This window comes from Macaca fascicularis, chromosome 9 (genome assembly GCF_037993035.2).
Source record: "Macaca fascicularis isolate 582-1 chromosome 9, T2T-MFA8v1.1".
NCBI classification, from domain to species: domain Eukaryota; kingdom Metazoa; phylum Chordata; class Mammalia; order Primates; family Cercopithecidae; genus Macaca; species Macaca fascicularis.
The window spans coordinates 25,218,204-25,235,504 of record NC_088383.1 but is presented as its reverse complement, the minus strand read 5'-3'; the positions used below and the strand labels follow the sequence as shown (position 1 = coordinate 25,235,504).

General features: G+C 43.0%; 1 protein-coding gene and 1 long non-coding RNA gene across 20 annotated transcripts in view; one reads left to right on the top strand and one right to left on the bottom strand.

Moving 5' to 3' along the window:
* KIAA1217 (KIAA1217 ortholog) overlaps positions 1–17,301 on the bottom strand; it is a 343,140-nt gene that overhangs the window by 105,822 nt on the left and 220,017 nt on the right. For all 19 annotated transcript variants that reach the window (XM_045361865.3, XM_074001214.1, XM_074001218.1 and 16 more), the window contains exons 4-5: positions 7,568–7,766; positions 1,698–1,791 (exon numbers count right to left, since the gene is read on the bottom strand). In XM_045361865.3, the coding sequence (XP_045217800.2) occupies positions 1,698–1,791; positions 7,568–7,766 (293 nt within the window). The remainder of the gene's footprint in view (positions 1–1,697; positions 1,792–7,567; positions 7,767–17,301) is intronic.
* Positions 721–10,189, top strand: LOC123566894 (uncharacterized). Its single transcript, XR_010577871.2, has 3 exons — positions 721–788; positions 9,132–9,272; positions 10,132–10,189. It is a non-coding gene; the product is annotated as an uncharacterized lncRNA (long non-coding RNA).

Here is a 17,301-nt window from a genome sequence, read left to right as displayed (position 1 = left end):
AGCTTTCAATTCAAGTCACACATCATTTCTGACACAAAAATAACAGCAGCTGAGTACGTGAGAGGCCTTTCCCTCCAGAAGTGTAGGCTCTGATCCCACAATGTCGTCATTCGTATTCCAGTCCAGAAGGACACAGACCTTCTCCCAGCACTTTCAGCTAGATCTCCTGGCTTCTTTTCTGGTTCTAAACTTACCCCATATGGAAAGCAGAATGGTGGTCCCTGAAAGATGTCTGCATTCTAGTCCCCTCAACCTGTGACTACATCAGGTTATATGGAAAAGGGAGAGTCAAGGTTGCCAGTCAGCTGACCTTGAAATAGGGAGCTTTTTCTGGAGGATTGGGTAGGCTCAGTGTCCTTAAAGTGTCCTTAAAAGTGGACGTAGGTAGGTACCAGCAGCTCTGGTACCCACCTACGGACCACGGAAGCAGGATCAAAGGGAAGCTATCATGCTGGGTTTGAAGATGGAGGAAGAGGACAGCAAACCAAGAAATGTCAGTGACCTCTAGAAGTTGGGAAAAAAAAGAAAAGATTCTCCCTAGGGCTTCCGGAAAAGAATGCATAACTGTTGGTGACCCCTTATGTCAGACCAGAGAGATTTCCAGTCTACAGACTCTAGAACTGTAAGACAGTAAATCTGTGTTGTTTTAAGCCACTGAATTTGTCCTAATTTATTACAGCAGCAACAGGAAACTAATATGTGCTATCCGGAAGCAGAGACAGCCTCACTCAGGAACAACACTGCAACTCCAAGACAGAACAGTGTCTGGGTTTCTTTGGCAATAAAAGGTAATCATTTATTTTTTTTTCTAGTTAAACGAGCATCCAGCCAAGTGCTAATCTGTAGAAAAGATGAGAAAAAATGGCACAGTGTCTTCCAAATGTGTGTGTGTGTGTGTGTGTAGGGGGTGCGCGGCTGAGAAGCTAATCTTTTTACCTCCCAGTTTTGCTACAGAGGAATGTAGCATTATTTTTAGAAACTCAATTCCTTTCTAGTGGACCTGCATTAATGTGATCTTAAAATCTGCTTTTTCAGTTTCTCCTTTTTTTTTTTTTCTTCAAAACATCCCTGTGTGCTTTGAATGCTCGGATAATCTCCTGAGACAATCTAAATCTAGAGAATTTTAGTTCCCAAATCATGCAGATTTTTGTATTATGCCCTCAACATGGTTCAGAGAGGATTTGATAATATTTAAGACAGCACAACAACAAAATTCTTCCAGGGTAGCTCCTGAATTAGAAGGTGAGAAATTGTATTAGAATGTTAGGACTTGGAAGAGCTCATGTAAGAATATGAATAGATTTTCCATGCAATTGTGCACCTTGCTGTCTGCCTGTTTGTATGTTAGGTTTCCTTTAATTGGAGGAAAAAAATGCAAGAGATCTTCTGAGCCGGTTGATGTATTATGGACCAGGGACCCTTTGATAGGAAGATTTTCAGAATTTATTTAAAGTAAGGACATAACTCCTTGCTTAAAGATAAATTAGGATGTGCCCGGCCTTATTTTAATCCCTTTGCCCTAAATAACCAGGAAATCTTACTTTTCTACCAAGAACAAATAATGATCCACTAGGTGAGATGAGTATGGAGAACCCCCCAAAACTCAGCTGTAGAGTATGATTACCTCAGGAGTAAAAGCAAGAGGAAGGATGCTTTGACCCACTGAATAAAATTAAAAATAGGACAGAAACACTTACCCTCAGGTCTCCATTCATAGTTTTTGGTGTGTGATTAAATGCATGTGCAGGATCCTTGTTGTACACTTTGAGGAGTGATCTGTCTTGAATGTTCCTGGAATCAAAAACATCAATTACTATGGCAGATGAAAGAAGCCTGACTTTGGCCATTTCCTTAGCCTGCCCTTAAAGATCAGGTAAAAAACATGAACACACAATGCAAAGGCTATCTACAATACGCCGGTCAAAAGCTATGTGACCATAAAACAGGCAATTATAAATAAGGAAAAGAAGAAGAAAAATGACTTCAGCTTTTCTCTCCTTTTCTTGTTCCTCAGGAAAGTATCATTTCTCCAGTATAGCTCCCCACCCATAAAAATTGGGTAGCACGAACTTTCTTTCAAGATGCCGAGTATGGAAAGTTAAGACTTTAAAAAAAAGACAATAAAGTTCCAATATTTACAATACATTCAAAGAGATTTGGTTAATATTTAAATATTTAATTATTTACTTTTCCCAAACACCTGGTTTGCTGCTTATCTAATGAATGAACATGAAAGAAGATTTTCTTTTCTTTTCTTTTTTTTTTTTTTTTTTGCCTTCAAACACTTTCGGCAACTGAAAGAAAAGGTATCTGGAGTCCAGAAAAAAAAAAAAAAGAAACAGTATCACAAACATCTAATATTTTTACTATGCCTTTTTCCTTTCCATAGTGGGTTAGAAAAATAGTTTTTCTATGTACAAATCGAATTGCTGGATGTGAAGAAATAGCAGCAGATAAGTGCTTCTTTTTTCTCCGAACCCAGCTCTTAGAGCCAAGGTGTCATAACGTAGCAAAAGACAGGGTCAGAGCCTACCTTAAAATTATTGAAGAGCACCTGAATATCTACGAAGTCCCTCTCCCTCCATGTTCAGCTTTCATCAGCAAAAGGGCCACCCAGGGCCCTTTTGGCTCTGTCTACACTGCGATCCCTTCCAATGCCGGCTCGGCTAGCTCAGAGAAATGTGTGCAGGAGGACGAATTCCTCTCCTCCAGGTGCAGCCTCATTTAGTAGGCTGACCCAACCACTGGGATTACTGGCTTGTGTTTCTGTTTTAACTGAAGTGGAGGATTCCTGGACTAGTCTTGTTTCTCTTCTTTAAATATCCGCCAGTAATTGCTTTGAAGCAACGACTAGCCCAAGCTTGCACGGTTTCTCCAGTAGCTTGTTAGAAGTCGGCTTGAGGGGGAACCAGCAGCCCTTGTTATTAAAGGGGGCTGAGTGACTATGAAGGGGAGACTCACAGAGGTAGGATGTGGGGATCCACTAAGGGGCTCACCACTGGGCCAGAGGAAGGAGTCACAGGCGAGGACATGAAAAAATAGAAAACCTCACGGGAGCCATGAAAAAGACTGTGATTCTGGAGGTATTTAAAATGCATGAGGTTGGTTTATCATGACTTTAGAAACATATTCATCTGAGCTGAACCAACAGTAAAGGCCGGGGTTGCACTTACTGTGGCAATATTTACAACACAATATTCTGACCTGAACTCTCCGTAGCATTTCCCTAAGGAAAATATGAGGAGCCTAACAACGATGATGAAATAGGCAACTGTTTAACAAATATGCTCGCACTTCAGAAACACTGAAGGATGTGCAATGAAATGTGTCTCTGAATTTAGATGATGAAAGTCACTGTCTTCAGTTGAAATCTACATGATACTTTTTTTTGTCTTTTTTTTTTTTTTTTTTTGAGACGGAGTCTCGCTCTGTCGCCCAAGCTGGAGGGCAGTGGTGCGATCTTGGCTCACTGCAAGCTCCGCCTCCTGGGTTCACGCGATTCTCCTGCCTCAGCTTCCCCAGCAGCTGGGACTACAGGTGCCTGCCACCACGCTCAGCAAATTTTTTGTATTTTTAGTAGAGATGGGGTTTCACGGTGTTAGCCAGGATGGTCTCGATCTCCTGACCTCTTGATCTGCCCGCCTCGGCCTCCCAAAGTGCTGGGATTACAGGCGTGAGCCACTGCGCCCAGCCTTTTTTTTTTTTCGTCTTATATAATGCTGGTGGCGAAAATGTCTTCTACAATTCAAGTAAAATATAATCAAGGCATTTTATGCATAAAATCAAAGAGAGAATAATTCTTTGGAAGTGACATGCATGTGCTCACATAGCATAAACATTATTGTCATCACCAAATAAAACATAGTCTTCATTTGAACATTTTTAGGTTCTTTTTTATATTTAAATCAAAGTAACTGAAAAGTAAAATTACAGACAAATTTATAAACTGATGATCTTTCCACTTAAATATTTTAAATGAGAGTTTTTTAAAAAACATTAGGCTATCAGGCCAGGAGCAGTAGGGTCATGCCCATAATCCCAGCACTTTGGGAGGCCGAGGTGGGCAGATCACTTGAGGTCAGGAGTTTGAGAACAACCTGGCTAACATGGTGAAACCCCATCTCTACTAAATATACAAAAATTAGCCTGGCATGGTAGTGCACACCTATAGTCTCAGCTACCCGGGAGGCTGAGGAATGAGAATTGCCTGAACCCAGGAGGTGGTAGCTGCAGTGAACTGAGATCATGCCACTGCACTCCAACTTGGGCAACAGAGTGAGATTCTGTCTCAAAAAAAAAAAAAAAAAAAAAAAAAAAAAAAAAAAAAAAGCCAGGCACAGTGGCTCACCAGCATTTTGGGAGGCTGAGGCGGGCGGATCATGAGGTCAGGAGATCGAGACTATCCTGGCTAACACGATGAAACCCCGTCTCTACTAAAAAATACAAAAAATTAGCCTGGCATGGTGGCGGGCGCCTGTAGTCCCAGCTACTCCTGAGGCTGAGGCAGGAGAATGGCGTGAACCTGGGAGGTGGAGCTTGCAGTGAGCCGAGATCGCATCACTGCACTCCAGCCTGGGTGACAGAGTGAGACTCTGTCTCAACACCACCACCACCACCACCACCACCACCACCACCAACAACAACAAGAAGTCAGGTTATTAGTACTACAACTTTTAGATCAACAAGATCATCATTTTCACAAACATCAGCATATTGACTGATGATTTCATTCATTTTATCAACTGGATTTCCATTAAGGAGAATCATGACCTTTTCTTCTTTTTCCTCCCTCTCATTTCTTTTATTTTGTGACTACTTCTCGACTTTCCCAAACAGTGTAAAAAGGAAGTCAAAGTAGCCATACTTTGAAGCTTGGGAAAGGCTCTAGAAAATGGTGACTCATTGTAATATAAAAATCCTTGCACAGGCTGCAAGACGGTGAGGCCCAATTACTCATAATAACCTCGTCAGCCTTGAGCTCCATAATCAAGTGTGGCTTCCCTAAGTTGCATGTTTACTTGCTATTACTGTGTCCTTCAATTCCTCTAATTGCAAATGCAGAAATATAAGAGGATTGTTGTAACTGGCAGCTCCGTGTAAAAACACTACATGGGATTATATTACTACAAACATAGTCTTTAAATATAATGTGATTATTTCATGTTTCAAGTTTACACTTTGTGAATGCAAAAAATTTCTTTCGGTGACAGCTTGATTAATAATTTAGTTCAAAACTAAACACGAATTTTCGGGTACTCATGAATATTTAAACACATTTTTAAAAAGCTGTAAGGTTGTGCAACAGATGTAGCATCTATACCTGGAGGCATGTGTCAAACTTTGAAAGTTCTAAATTACTCATACACCTGGGAACATGCCTAAATATGTCATTCGTGATCATTGGTAGATACAGATCACTTTACATTTATTATGCACTAAAGGCATATTTTTAAAAAGTGGTACCCATTAATTCCCTGATGAAGAAACAGGGCAACTTGCTATCCCCCCAGGGTGTGGACTCAGAAACCCCAAGTCCTGCCCCCAATGATTTGGTGAGGGAACATTCCAAGGGATCAAAAAGTTCTTGACCAAGAAATGTGGACAGCAGCCGGGTGCGGTGACTCATGCCTGTAATCCTAGCACTTTGGGAGGCCGAGGCGGGTGGATCACGAGGTCAGGAGATCGAGACCATCCTGGCTAACACGATGAAACCCCGTCTCTACTAAAAAATAAAGAAAATGAGCTGGGCATGGTGGCAGGTGCCTGTAGTCCCAGCTACTCAGAGGCCGAGATAGGAGAATGGCGTGAACCCGGGAGGCGGAGCTTGCAGTGAGCAGAGACCTTGTGCCACCGCCCTCCAGCCTGGGCGACAGAGCGAGACTCCGTCTCAAAAAAAAAGAAAAAAAGAAATGTGGACAGCCATGTTTGGGGCAGAGCTTGGTACTTAGTTGGCTGTGTGCTTTTGAATAAGTCCTTCAAATTTTATGAGTCTGAGTTTCTGGTTCCATAAAATGAAATGGCTGGATCAGTCACTCAATAACCTGTGGAGTTCTAAAATGTTCAGAGGCCATACTAGCAACTGATTGCTTGTGTTGATCTAAGTCATGTTTTCCAGGTTGTCTGGTTGGAACAGATCAAATGAGTTCTTCCTGCTATATACATGACACCAAAATGACAATAAAGATGCTTTTGAGCCGGGTGTGGTGGCTCACGCCTATAATCACAACCATTTGGGTGTCCAAGACTAGAGGATGGCTTGCCTCAGGAGTTCCAGACCAGCCTGGGCAACGTATGGAGATTCTGTCTCTACAAAAGATTTAAAAATTAGCCAGATTTGGTGGCATGTGCCAGTAGGCCCAGCTACTTGGAAGGCAGAGGTGGAAGGATCATTTGAGCCCAGAAGGTCGAGGCTGCACTGAGCCATGATCATGCCACTGAGGTCCAGCCTGGGTGACAGAGCAAGATCCTGTCTTCAAAAAAGGAGAGATGAGGCTGGGCACGGTGGTCACACCTGTAATCCCAGCACTCTGGGAGGCCGAGGCGGGTAGATCACCTGAGGTCAGGAGTTTGAGACCAGCCTGACCCACATGGTAAAACCCCATATCTGCTAAAAGTACAAAAAAATTAGCTGGGCCTGGTGGCAGGTGCCTGTAATCCCAGTTACTTGGGAGGCTGAGGCAGGAGAATCGCTTGAACCCAGGAGGCGGAGGTTGCAGTGAACCGAGATCGTGCCATTGCACTCCAGCCTGGGCGACAGAGCAAGACTCTGTCTCAAAAAAAAAAAAAAAAAAAAAAAAAGAGAGAGAGACAGAGATGCTTTTGTTTCTAACTGACTTTCAGTCCTATCAATAGCAGGAGTCCATTGAGCTTAATTTTGGAGGATATTCAACTGGGCGCCCTGGAGAAAGGTTACCTGGACAGTAAGATCTTTGGGGAAAGGACAACTATTTAAGAAATGAATGGAAAGTGAGGATGCTCCTCAGTTTCTTTTCTTGTGGGAAATAATACAGAGTCCACTGCTTTTATTCTAATGTGTTATGTGTAAATAATGACCCAGTGGGATCATTACCTAAAATGTCCACAGGGGCTGTCTATGGAGGAAAGAACACTTGAGAGGGAATTGGGAAAGTGCCAATATCAAGTACTGCCTTCAACTCTTACGCCCTTGATCAGGTCTCTCCACCACCTTTCTGGGCCTTAGTTTCCCTAACTCTTAGATAACATGGTGAACTCAATCATTTCTAATGTTCTTTTCAGATGTAGCATCCAACAATCTGTGGGGGAGAAGTTTCTCCTCATTTTTATAAGCTATACCTTGCAAATGAATTGTAGAAAACCAGATAGTGAAATAAGCCTACCAATCAGGATAATGAATCTGCTTTCTTCACTAGGATATAGAGGAGTCAGAATTTGGTATAAACTCTATGAAAGCAATATGATGGACCAAAACACACACACACACACACACACTCTAGGTGCAACATAGTGGGTAAAAACAAACAAACTCAAAAACAAACAGAAAAACTCTAATGCAATATTGCGGGCAAAAAATGATGTCACAACTTACCTTACATCATTTAATTCATAATAAACATTTCTGCTTTCATCTTTGATGTAAATGGCGACACTGGGCGATTCCAGCATTTTCATGGTGAGCTGCTGTGGGAAGGCACTTACGAAGAGAGCACGGATTGTGTCTGCACTTGTGATCTCGTTCGGCATCCTGAGCTGCTTGGTTTCGTCTCCATACTGGAGATAGAGAACCCCTGCACACAGACGAAACAGTTACTAGTCACAGGTCAAGACTGAGGGGATACAGCACAAGCTGTGCCACTTCTTTCCTGCTGCACCTGGGAACATTCAGGACCAGCTTGGCAAGCATGTAACAAGAGATCTAGTTTGGAATTTCCAAGGAATGCACTGTTTGGTTATTGCATAAGTACCCACCTTCATTCTTTGAAGTCCAAGCAGGTGTTAAAGAGCCTAATTTTCAACTATTTTAAATTCAAGGGCTGGGTGCAATGGCTTATGTCTGTAATCCCAGTGTTTTGGGAGGCCATGGCAAGAGGATCACTTGAGGCCAGGAGTTCGAGACTCACCTGGGCAATATAGTGGGATCCCATCTCTTTGGGAAAAAAAAAAAAATAGCTGGGTGTGGTAGCACATGCCTGTAGTCCCAGCTACTCAGGAGGCTGTGGTGGGAAGATAACTTGAGCCTAGGAGCTGGAAGCTCCAGTGAGCTGTGATTGTACCACCGCATTCCAGCCTAAGTAATAGAGTGAGACTCTGACTCAAAAACAAACAAACATGCAAGAAGCAAACCTCTGATAGCCTAAAGCAAAAGACAATACTTGGCCAGGTGTGGTGACTCACGCCTGTAATCCCAGCACTTTGGGAGGCTGAGGCAGGCGAATCACTTAAGGTCAAGAGTTTGAGACCAGCCTGGCCAACATGGTGAAACCCCATCTCTACTAAAAATACAAAAATTAGCCGGGTGTGACGGCACACACCTGTAATCCCAGCTACTCAGGAGGCTGAGGCAAGAGAATTGTTTGAACCTGGGAGGCTGCAGTGAGCTGAGATCACGCCACTGCACTCCAGCCAAAAAAAAAAAAAAAAAAAAAGACAGTACTTAATTCCCTGGAAAGGTATATTTAGAAATCTGACCTCATAGAGTGATTTTTTTTTCATGTCTTTCATTAACTAGGAACACAATCATTATAGCCATGGGTAAGCTACATAGCTGAAATCTTTCTAGTCCATTCAGAAACATTTTCAGTGGAAATGCAACAAGATTTCTGTGGTTCTAATACATACCTATTGAATGTTTATATCGTGCTAAACTATCTATAAGAAAAGAATCCAGCACCTCAATGTTTCAGAAATACAATGGAAAAAGCTCAGGATCCCAGAGTTCCCAGGGGGTATGTGACCCCCAGCGCACCCTGCCTCCCAGCATTCACCCCGCTGTGGAGAGCAGTTCTGTTTCACGTTGATTCTGGGCTTGGCTGTGTGACTTGCTTTGGCTAATGGGATATTAGCAAGTGTGAAGCAAAAGGAAAGCTTGATATGTGTTTGCACCCTGGAGTATGTCCTCTTGGTGAGCTTGCTTTGGGGATGTTTCCTTTCAGAACTCAGCTCTAAGGAGTCCAACCGAGCCACACAGGGAAGTCACATGCTGAAGAACCACCCCATCTAAGCCTGCATTTTACAGCTGGAACCACTGAGGTTATGTGGATAAGTCATCCTGGGAGTGGACTCCCCAGTCCCAGGTGAGCTACCCCAGCTGATGCCAGCATAAATGAGATGGCCCCTCCAAGCACTGTCCAAATTGCAGAATCATAAGCAAATAAATGACTCTCATGTAAAGTCACTATGCTTAGGGTGACTTGTTATTCAGAAACAGATAACTGAAACAGGGTATCTACAATCCTGACACTGAATTTGAGTCTTGCTTTTTGTGAGAATCTACTGGGGGTGAACTACTACCACTGGGGTAAGCTTTGGCAAGAGAAACTCAAAAGAGAAAAGAATGACTTCCGGTTCAATATGGCAGCCCATGTAATACATTTGTCTCTGCTTCCTCCAGAAATTCCATTAAAGTGACAATAAGGGATACAAAAGCACACATCAAAGAAGTAAGGGAATGAGAGAGGAAGTAACAGTAGACAAGAGCAAGCTGACACCCAAACCTTCAAGGGAATAACTCAACATAAAACACGCAGAGCCAGGGAAACTCAGGAAATGAGGCTCCCGACCCTTCTGAAGGTAGAAATGCAGAGTGAGTTGAATGCATGATGCCTGACTGAACTTGATTTTAAAATGGTATAGCACAAAGGTCCCTGGCCTTCAGGCCACAAACCAGTACCAGTCCTTGTCTTGTTAGGAACCGGGCCACATAGCAGGAAGTGAGCCATGGTTGAGCGAGGGAATCTTCATCTGTATTTACAGCCGCTCCCCATTGCTCGAATTACTGCCTGAGCTCCGCCTCCTGTCAGATCAGCATCAGCATAAGATTCTCATAAGAGTGTGAACCCTATTGTGAACTGCGCGTGGTGAGGGATCTAGGTTGCATGCTCCTTAAGAGAATCCCATGCCTGATGATCTGTCACTGTCACTCATCACCTCCAGATGGGACTGACTAGGTGCAGGAAAACAAGCTCAGGGCTTCCACTGATTCTACATTATGGTGAGTTGTATAATTATTTCATTATATATTACAATGCAATAATAATAAAAATAAAGTGCATGCTAAATGTAATGCATTTGAATCATCCTGAAACCATCTCCCCCTAACTCTGTCCATGGAAAAATTCTTCCACAAAACCGGTTCCTGGTGCCAAAAAGGCCAGGGACCACTGATGTAGCAGATGTCCATCTCTCTTCCCACCCTACTCAGCCAAGTAGCCACCATCGCATCCACAGAAGATGGAAGAGCCCACACCAAACACACTGGATTCCGGCTGACCGGGCATAGGGGAAGGAGCTGATGTGTCCTCGACTGAATGCTGGCAAAGGGGCCAGCACCTTCGTCAGGACACTGGAGGGTCCCCCTCTAGGAATGCTGAATGACCCATGAGAAGAGACAAACTTGTGTGTGTATGTGAGAGACTGGGTCTTGCTTGCTGTGTCGCCTAGGCTGGAGTGCAGTGACATGATCAGGGCTCGCTGCAGCCCCAACCTTATGAATTCAAGCTATCCTCCCTCCTCAGCCCCCTGAGTACGTGGGACCATAGGAGGGCACCACTACATCCAGCTAATTTTTTTGTATTTTTTTTTTTCAGTGATGGGGTTTTGCCATGTTGCCTAGGCTGGTCTTGAACTCCTGGGCTCAAGTGACCTGACCACCTCAGACTCCCAAAGTGCTGGGATGACAGGCATGAGCCACCACACCTAGCCTGACAAACAGATTTTTGAGGGTCATATTCAGGTTCTATCTGGTCACCCCATAGGGAAGCAGCCAAAGCCACGTATAAAACTTCCCGAAATGACAACTGTGCCTCCCTCTTACATTAACAGACTCCCGAGATTTCACAAACATTTTTTATAAAAGCTTCTAACACAAATGAAAACACCCAAAGAAACAGGAAAAAGAAACTCAGAAGAGATCAGACAGTCCAGAAAAAGGGGGAGCATTTGGAGGATAAGACCAGTCTCTGGGAACCATGAGAGCAGAATTTAAAAATTCAGTGAAGAAGAAAAGTTGATGCAATCTCAGAAAGTGGAGCCCCCCACCCCCCCAAAAAGAAGCAGAGATGGGAAAAGAGAGAAAAGCAATATGAAACATAGGATTATGTCAGAGCACCCAGATCCCCAGTAATAGAGATTTAGGTTAAAGAAATCAGAAAAAACAGAGTTTTCCAAAACAGTGTTGGAAAAAAGAATGTTCTTTTTTCCCTGTAAAGTGAAGGACATGAGATCGCAGATTGTAAAAGTTCATGAAATACTCAACACACAGGTTTGTCACTGAGACATTCCAGAAGACAGGAGGAAAACAGAAACTCTAAAAGCCCCCAGTACAGGTAAAAAGTCACATAGGAAGGAGCAGGTATCAGAAAGGCAATAGCTTTCTCAGCAGGAACTTCAGAAACCAAAAGATAATGGAGCAATGCCTTTGAAAATCTGGAGGGAAATATTTTTGATCTAGGTCTATCTCTATCCAAACCATCAGTCAGGTCTCTATTAAAGCTGTTTTCTCTTGCCTGGCTCCCTCGGCTAGAATTTTAGTACCCATTCTCCGTACTATTTCATACTTTTATACTTGCTTTATGTCTGTTTTCTTAGCATTTTCTACTCTATGTTATAATTCATATTTTAATTATCTCTAAAGAGATGGAGTCTTGCTCTGTCACCCAGGCTGGAGTGCAGTGGTATGAGCATAGCTCACCGCAGCCTCAAACTCCAGGCTTCAAGAGTAGCTAGGGCTAAGAGATTTTTTTTTAAGTTTTTGTTGTTTGCTACTGTATCCTTAGTACCTATGAGACTACCTGTTACATAGTAGTTTCTCAATAAATATTTGCTGAATGAATAAATGAATGATGTATCAGTCACTGAAAAGGAATGTCTCATTTGCAGGTCTATCCCAGCTACAAGAGCTTTTGCTAGATGATGTAACCAGCCTAGTGACCTCGCCCTTGGTTTGTATCCACAGTAGAAACACATTCTGAAGTGGCTGTTTCCTTGACTAGAGCAGTCCTTTCATGTCAGGCATAAGAGCTCCATGTCCCCTCTCCATTCATCCCTGTGTTGAACCTCAGCTTTTTTCAGGGAACTAGTTTTCCAGAAACTCCATGCTGTTACACATTCCTCAGAATGCAGAGAACACCTTTCAAGCCTGTCTGATCACAGATCACGCAATGCCTTGGCCCCAAGTGGGAAGTGTGGTGATTGTCCCATGTGATTGCTATGCTACATCAAAAGGCCAAAACCACTCTTGAGGTCCATGCCCCAGCCATGTCTGGGCGAGGCCACTGCAGAAAGGCCACTAATGGCCTCCCTACAGTTAAGTATCGCAGCCTCGCTCCCCAAGATGGTCTGATTTTCATCCCCACATCTGCATTCTGTACATGCATATGCTTGAAATAGAATTTGTAGGCTCTGGAGTAGGAAAAAAAAAAAAAAAAAAACAGGCCTAAACTATAGTTACCTCAGGGTCTGGCTGGTGCAGCTGCCAGCTGGGTGCATGAGTCCAGTCACAGAACGTGACAAGCCAGGGAGGATGGGAAAAATGCCTTTGCAAACAGAATAGTCTTTTCACGCTTGGCTTTTACACGGTTTGCTTTCTCAATCCAGGAAAGGTATTTAGAAATGCTTAGACTCAGAAGGAATTCTCTTAATATCCGATGGCATTTTATTGGCACGGTGATGAACAGAAACTCACATGGTTTCTAGAGATTCCGCATGCTTTGGCACAGGCTCCCTCGCTCCGAGTTAGTGCTGGCTGCCCCAGATTCCCAGAGGTTGTCCGAGGGACTCTGCCTCCCAAACTCCCTTTTTATGAAGAAGGGATGAGGACGAGAGAAATGCATTTATAGGATGCCTGCTTTATGTCAGAAACCGTGTGTATGTATTTCATCTCATCAGCACGGTATCTGTTGTCAATGGATACTATGACCCCGTTTCTCAGATAAGGAAATACAAGCTCAGAAGATCCAAGCAATTTGCCTAAAAGTTGCAACTCATCACTAAGCGATATGTCCACTTCTGCCAAATCCACAGATGACATGCTCTCTTTCTTGAAGCATATTTCTCCTGAAATCCTTCATTTAGCTCTGTCCATCTCCTGCAAGCATCCCCTCAGGACGACCTGAGCTGTCCTCACACTTTTAGGCTGACCATCTGCTTGAAGATATTGAAGCATGCCGGGTGCAGCTCAGAAAAAAGATTCCTGTCTTTACCTCAACCGAAGAGAATGCCATCACAGGGTTAGAATCCATCCACATGCTGGATGGGGAGTGTAGGGTGGGAGGGGGAGGTGCTGAGCTCTGAAAACTGTGCCAGAGTGAGTGCTGATATGAACCTTGCAATGCTCAGTGTCCTCCTGAGAAGCCTGAACACCTCCATGGCTTTCACCTCCATGACTTTGCAGAGGCAACATGGATTTTAACCAAGATCTCTTACTCACATTTTACAAAAAGCAGGGTGCAGTTGGCAGGTCACACTTGTGCCCACACATCTTCATTATCTTTTGCATCTCAGAATCAGCTCCAGAATGTGGGACATCTTCTAAAATATCTTTATCTTAACATGGTATCCAAGGATATTCAGCATGTGACCTCAACTCCTCTTCCTGCCTTATTTTTCCAAAGCGTCCCACTTTGCTAGGGCACCGCAGTGAGACTGGACCTCTTACGGTGCACATTCATCCCACACGCTGCGCCACCCGCTTCTCACCACCTCTTTGCTTCACATGCGTATCAAGTCCTCTGAACAATCTTCCCCCATTGCTACTCCATCATTTCCTCATCAGGAATGAAGGCATTAATTTACCTCACCGATGTGCTCATATTGTGTTTTGTTGAGATTGCAAGCATGGCTTTTTTTTTTTTTTAGATGGAGTCTCACTCTGTTGCCCAAGCTGGAGTGCAATGGTGCAATCTGGGCTCACTGCAACCTCACATCTCCTGGGTTCAAGTGATTCTCCTGCTTCAGCCTCCTGAGTAGCTGGGACTACAGGTATGTGCTTCCATGCCTGGCTAATTTTTGTAGTTTTTTAGTGGAGATGGGGTTTTGGTATGTTGGCCAGGCTGGTCTCAAACTCCTGACCTCAGGTGATTCGCCCACCTTGGCCTCCCACAGTGCTAGGATTACAAGCGTGAGCCATCACACCAGGCTGCAAGCATGGCTTTTAATTCTGCATTATGGTTCGTTGTATACAGTTTCCCTCACCAGATGGTAAGATACAGAGTTAGGTACCTAGTAGATGCTCAGATACCTTTAGTTGAAACACGTTAAATTATCCCTGTAATGTGGCCAAGTTAGTATGATGTATGCATGCCTTTTGGAATAGCAATACCATTTTCCCTGAAGGGTGTCTTCTGCAGGCAGCTGATGGTGACAATTCTAAATAAACTAAATGCCTCAGTTTCTCCAAATCTATTTTAGGATTATGCAGATCACCATCTGCAATACCAATGGCAAATGGCTAATGCCTTAAATATATAAAGGATTCTTATAGCATTTTCTGATGGGAAATAAGTTTTCAACTTAAGAAAAATATTAAAATTAAAATAACAAGGTAACTTTTTACACCTATGACATTGGCAAAGGTTGATACAATAAATAGTGCCGACAAGGGTACTCCCACATATTACTGTTGGGAAAGTAAGTTGATACTATTTCTCTGAAGGGTTATTTGTCAATATATCAAAAGCCCCCAAATACACACGTGGTTTGAAGCAGTAATTCAACTTTTACACATTTAGGCACAATGGCATCCTTACCAAGATGCTCAATGAAGTATCATTTGTAGGAATAATATAGGGTGAGGGAGAATCTCCAACAATAGGACATTGATTTAATAAGTAGTTCATTTAATAAATCTATTCACTGGAACACTAAACAGTTACTAAAAGCAATTGTAAGAGAATATGGCAATGAGAAAAAAAACTATATTTTATTAAGTGACAAAGCATATTATAAAACAGAAAGGAACTAGATTTATAAAAATCCATTAATCACCTTGATGACGGTGAGTGACCCCACATTTTGTGAGCCCTGAAGCTTACACAATTTTGAGGGGCCTCTTTAAGAATGAGAATACAACATTTGAAACATAAACTTAGGTATGAAAGTGAACATTTATATTGAGAGGGGCCTGAACCTTGGTTTCATTAAGTCCAAGGTAAGTCTACTGACCTATCTGATGACTATACACCAAAATGTTAAGAGTGGCAAGTTCACTCAGATTTCTTTATGATTTTCTATATATTCTTTCTAAAATAAGAATGTTTTGATTTGATAATCTTCAAAGACAACTTCCACACTAAAATCTAAAACTTTCATCTAAAAAATGGCTAAACAGACTGGCCAGTTAGGAATCCTACTCAGTTAACTGGGTAGTTTTTGAAGCCAGAGGAGATAAGCCAAGGGCTGCTCAAATAAAAACTTTCAGTGGAGTTGGTAGAATGTACACTAGCATCTGAAATGGGAAAGACATTGACATTTAAGGTAAGCAAAAGATTCCAGTACAGTTAGCACAATAGTGTATCCTTAAGAGACTATATTCAAGAGTCTCATGATTTAAAACTAAAAAGAGGCCGGGCACAGTGGCTCACACCTATAATCCCAGCACTGTGGGAGGCCGAGGCGGGCAGATCACGAGGTCAGAAGATCGAGATCATCCTGGGCAACATGGTGAAACCCTGTCTCTACTAAAAATACAAAAACTAGCTGGGCATGGTGGCAGGTGCCTGTAATTCCAGCCACTGGAGGTTGAGGCATGAGAATTGCTTGAACCTGGGAGGCAGAGGTTGCAGTGAGCCAAGATCATGCCACTGCACTCCAGCCTGGCGACAGAGTGAGACTCTGTCTCAAAACAAAGACAACAAACAAAACAAAAAAACAACACCCTGAAAGAATATAATGTACTTAGAGGTACCCTAGAGGCACCGGTAGAAATGGCTTCATTCATTCACTAGACAAGTTCCCATCTTGTGCCAGGCCTGTGCCAGGAACTGGGGAGTACAAAAGCAGTAAAAAAAAAGTCTCAATCTCTTTCTTCTTGGAGGTGTTTTCTGGTCTCCCTCTGTGTTCTAACCCCCGCAGTGGTTCTATAAATGACAGTATTCTTTAGAAGCTAGCAATTCATACCTAACACCAGCTGACATTTTGTTTCAAACACAGCAGTGATTTGAACAAGGGTGTGTGTGTTCCTCAAGTGGCTCTAGGATACCTTCTGATGTCAGTAACTTCTCAAACCCCAGAGAGAACTCTCCCGCTGCTAAGTCCCTTCCTATGGGATAGCTTTTAAAGTAGGTGACAAAGCAGAATAATGACAGTTGCCTTGCAAGGAGGAAAAAGATAATAGAAAATTCATTCTCTGCAGAAAGTCTGAATTAAAAAAAAAAAAAAAGGAATAACTTTACTCTTGGATTTCACTGTTTTTATCTTGAATTGGGTAAACACCAAATTTTTTGTTGCATTCAAGAAGGATCTATCAGTTATTTTTTATTTCACTTAGTGACCTGATACTTGAGGACAATGTAAGACTTTGAGAGTCTCTAGACGAATCTTTATGAAGGACTGAGAAATTCCAGGCAATAGTAATTTTAAGCTAAATTCCAATTTTGAATGTGCTTTAGGCCGGGTGCTGTGGCTCATGCCTGTAATCCCAGAACTTTCCGAGGCCAAGGTAGGTGGATCACTTGAGGTTGGGAATTTGAGACCAGCTGGGCAACACGGTGAAACCCCGTCTCTACTAAAACCGAGGCGGGCAGATCACTAGGTCAAGAGATCGAGACCATCCTGGCCAACATGGTGAAACCTTGTCTCTACTAAAAATAGAAAAATTAGCTGGGCATGGTGGCACATGCCTGTAGCCCCAGCTACTCGGGAGGCTGAGGCAGGAGAATCGTTTGAACCCAGGAGGCGGGGGTTGCAGTGAGCTGAGATCGTGCCACTGCACTCCAGCCTGGGTGACAGAGCAAGACTCCCTCTCAAAAAAACAAAACAAAACAAAAAAACAAAACTTATCTGGGCGTGGTTGTGTGTGCCTTTAATCCCAGCTACTTGGGAAGTTGAGGCAGGAGAATCACTTGAACTCAGGAGGCAGTGGCTGCAATGAGCTGAGATTGTGCCACT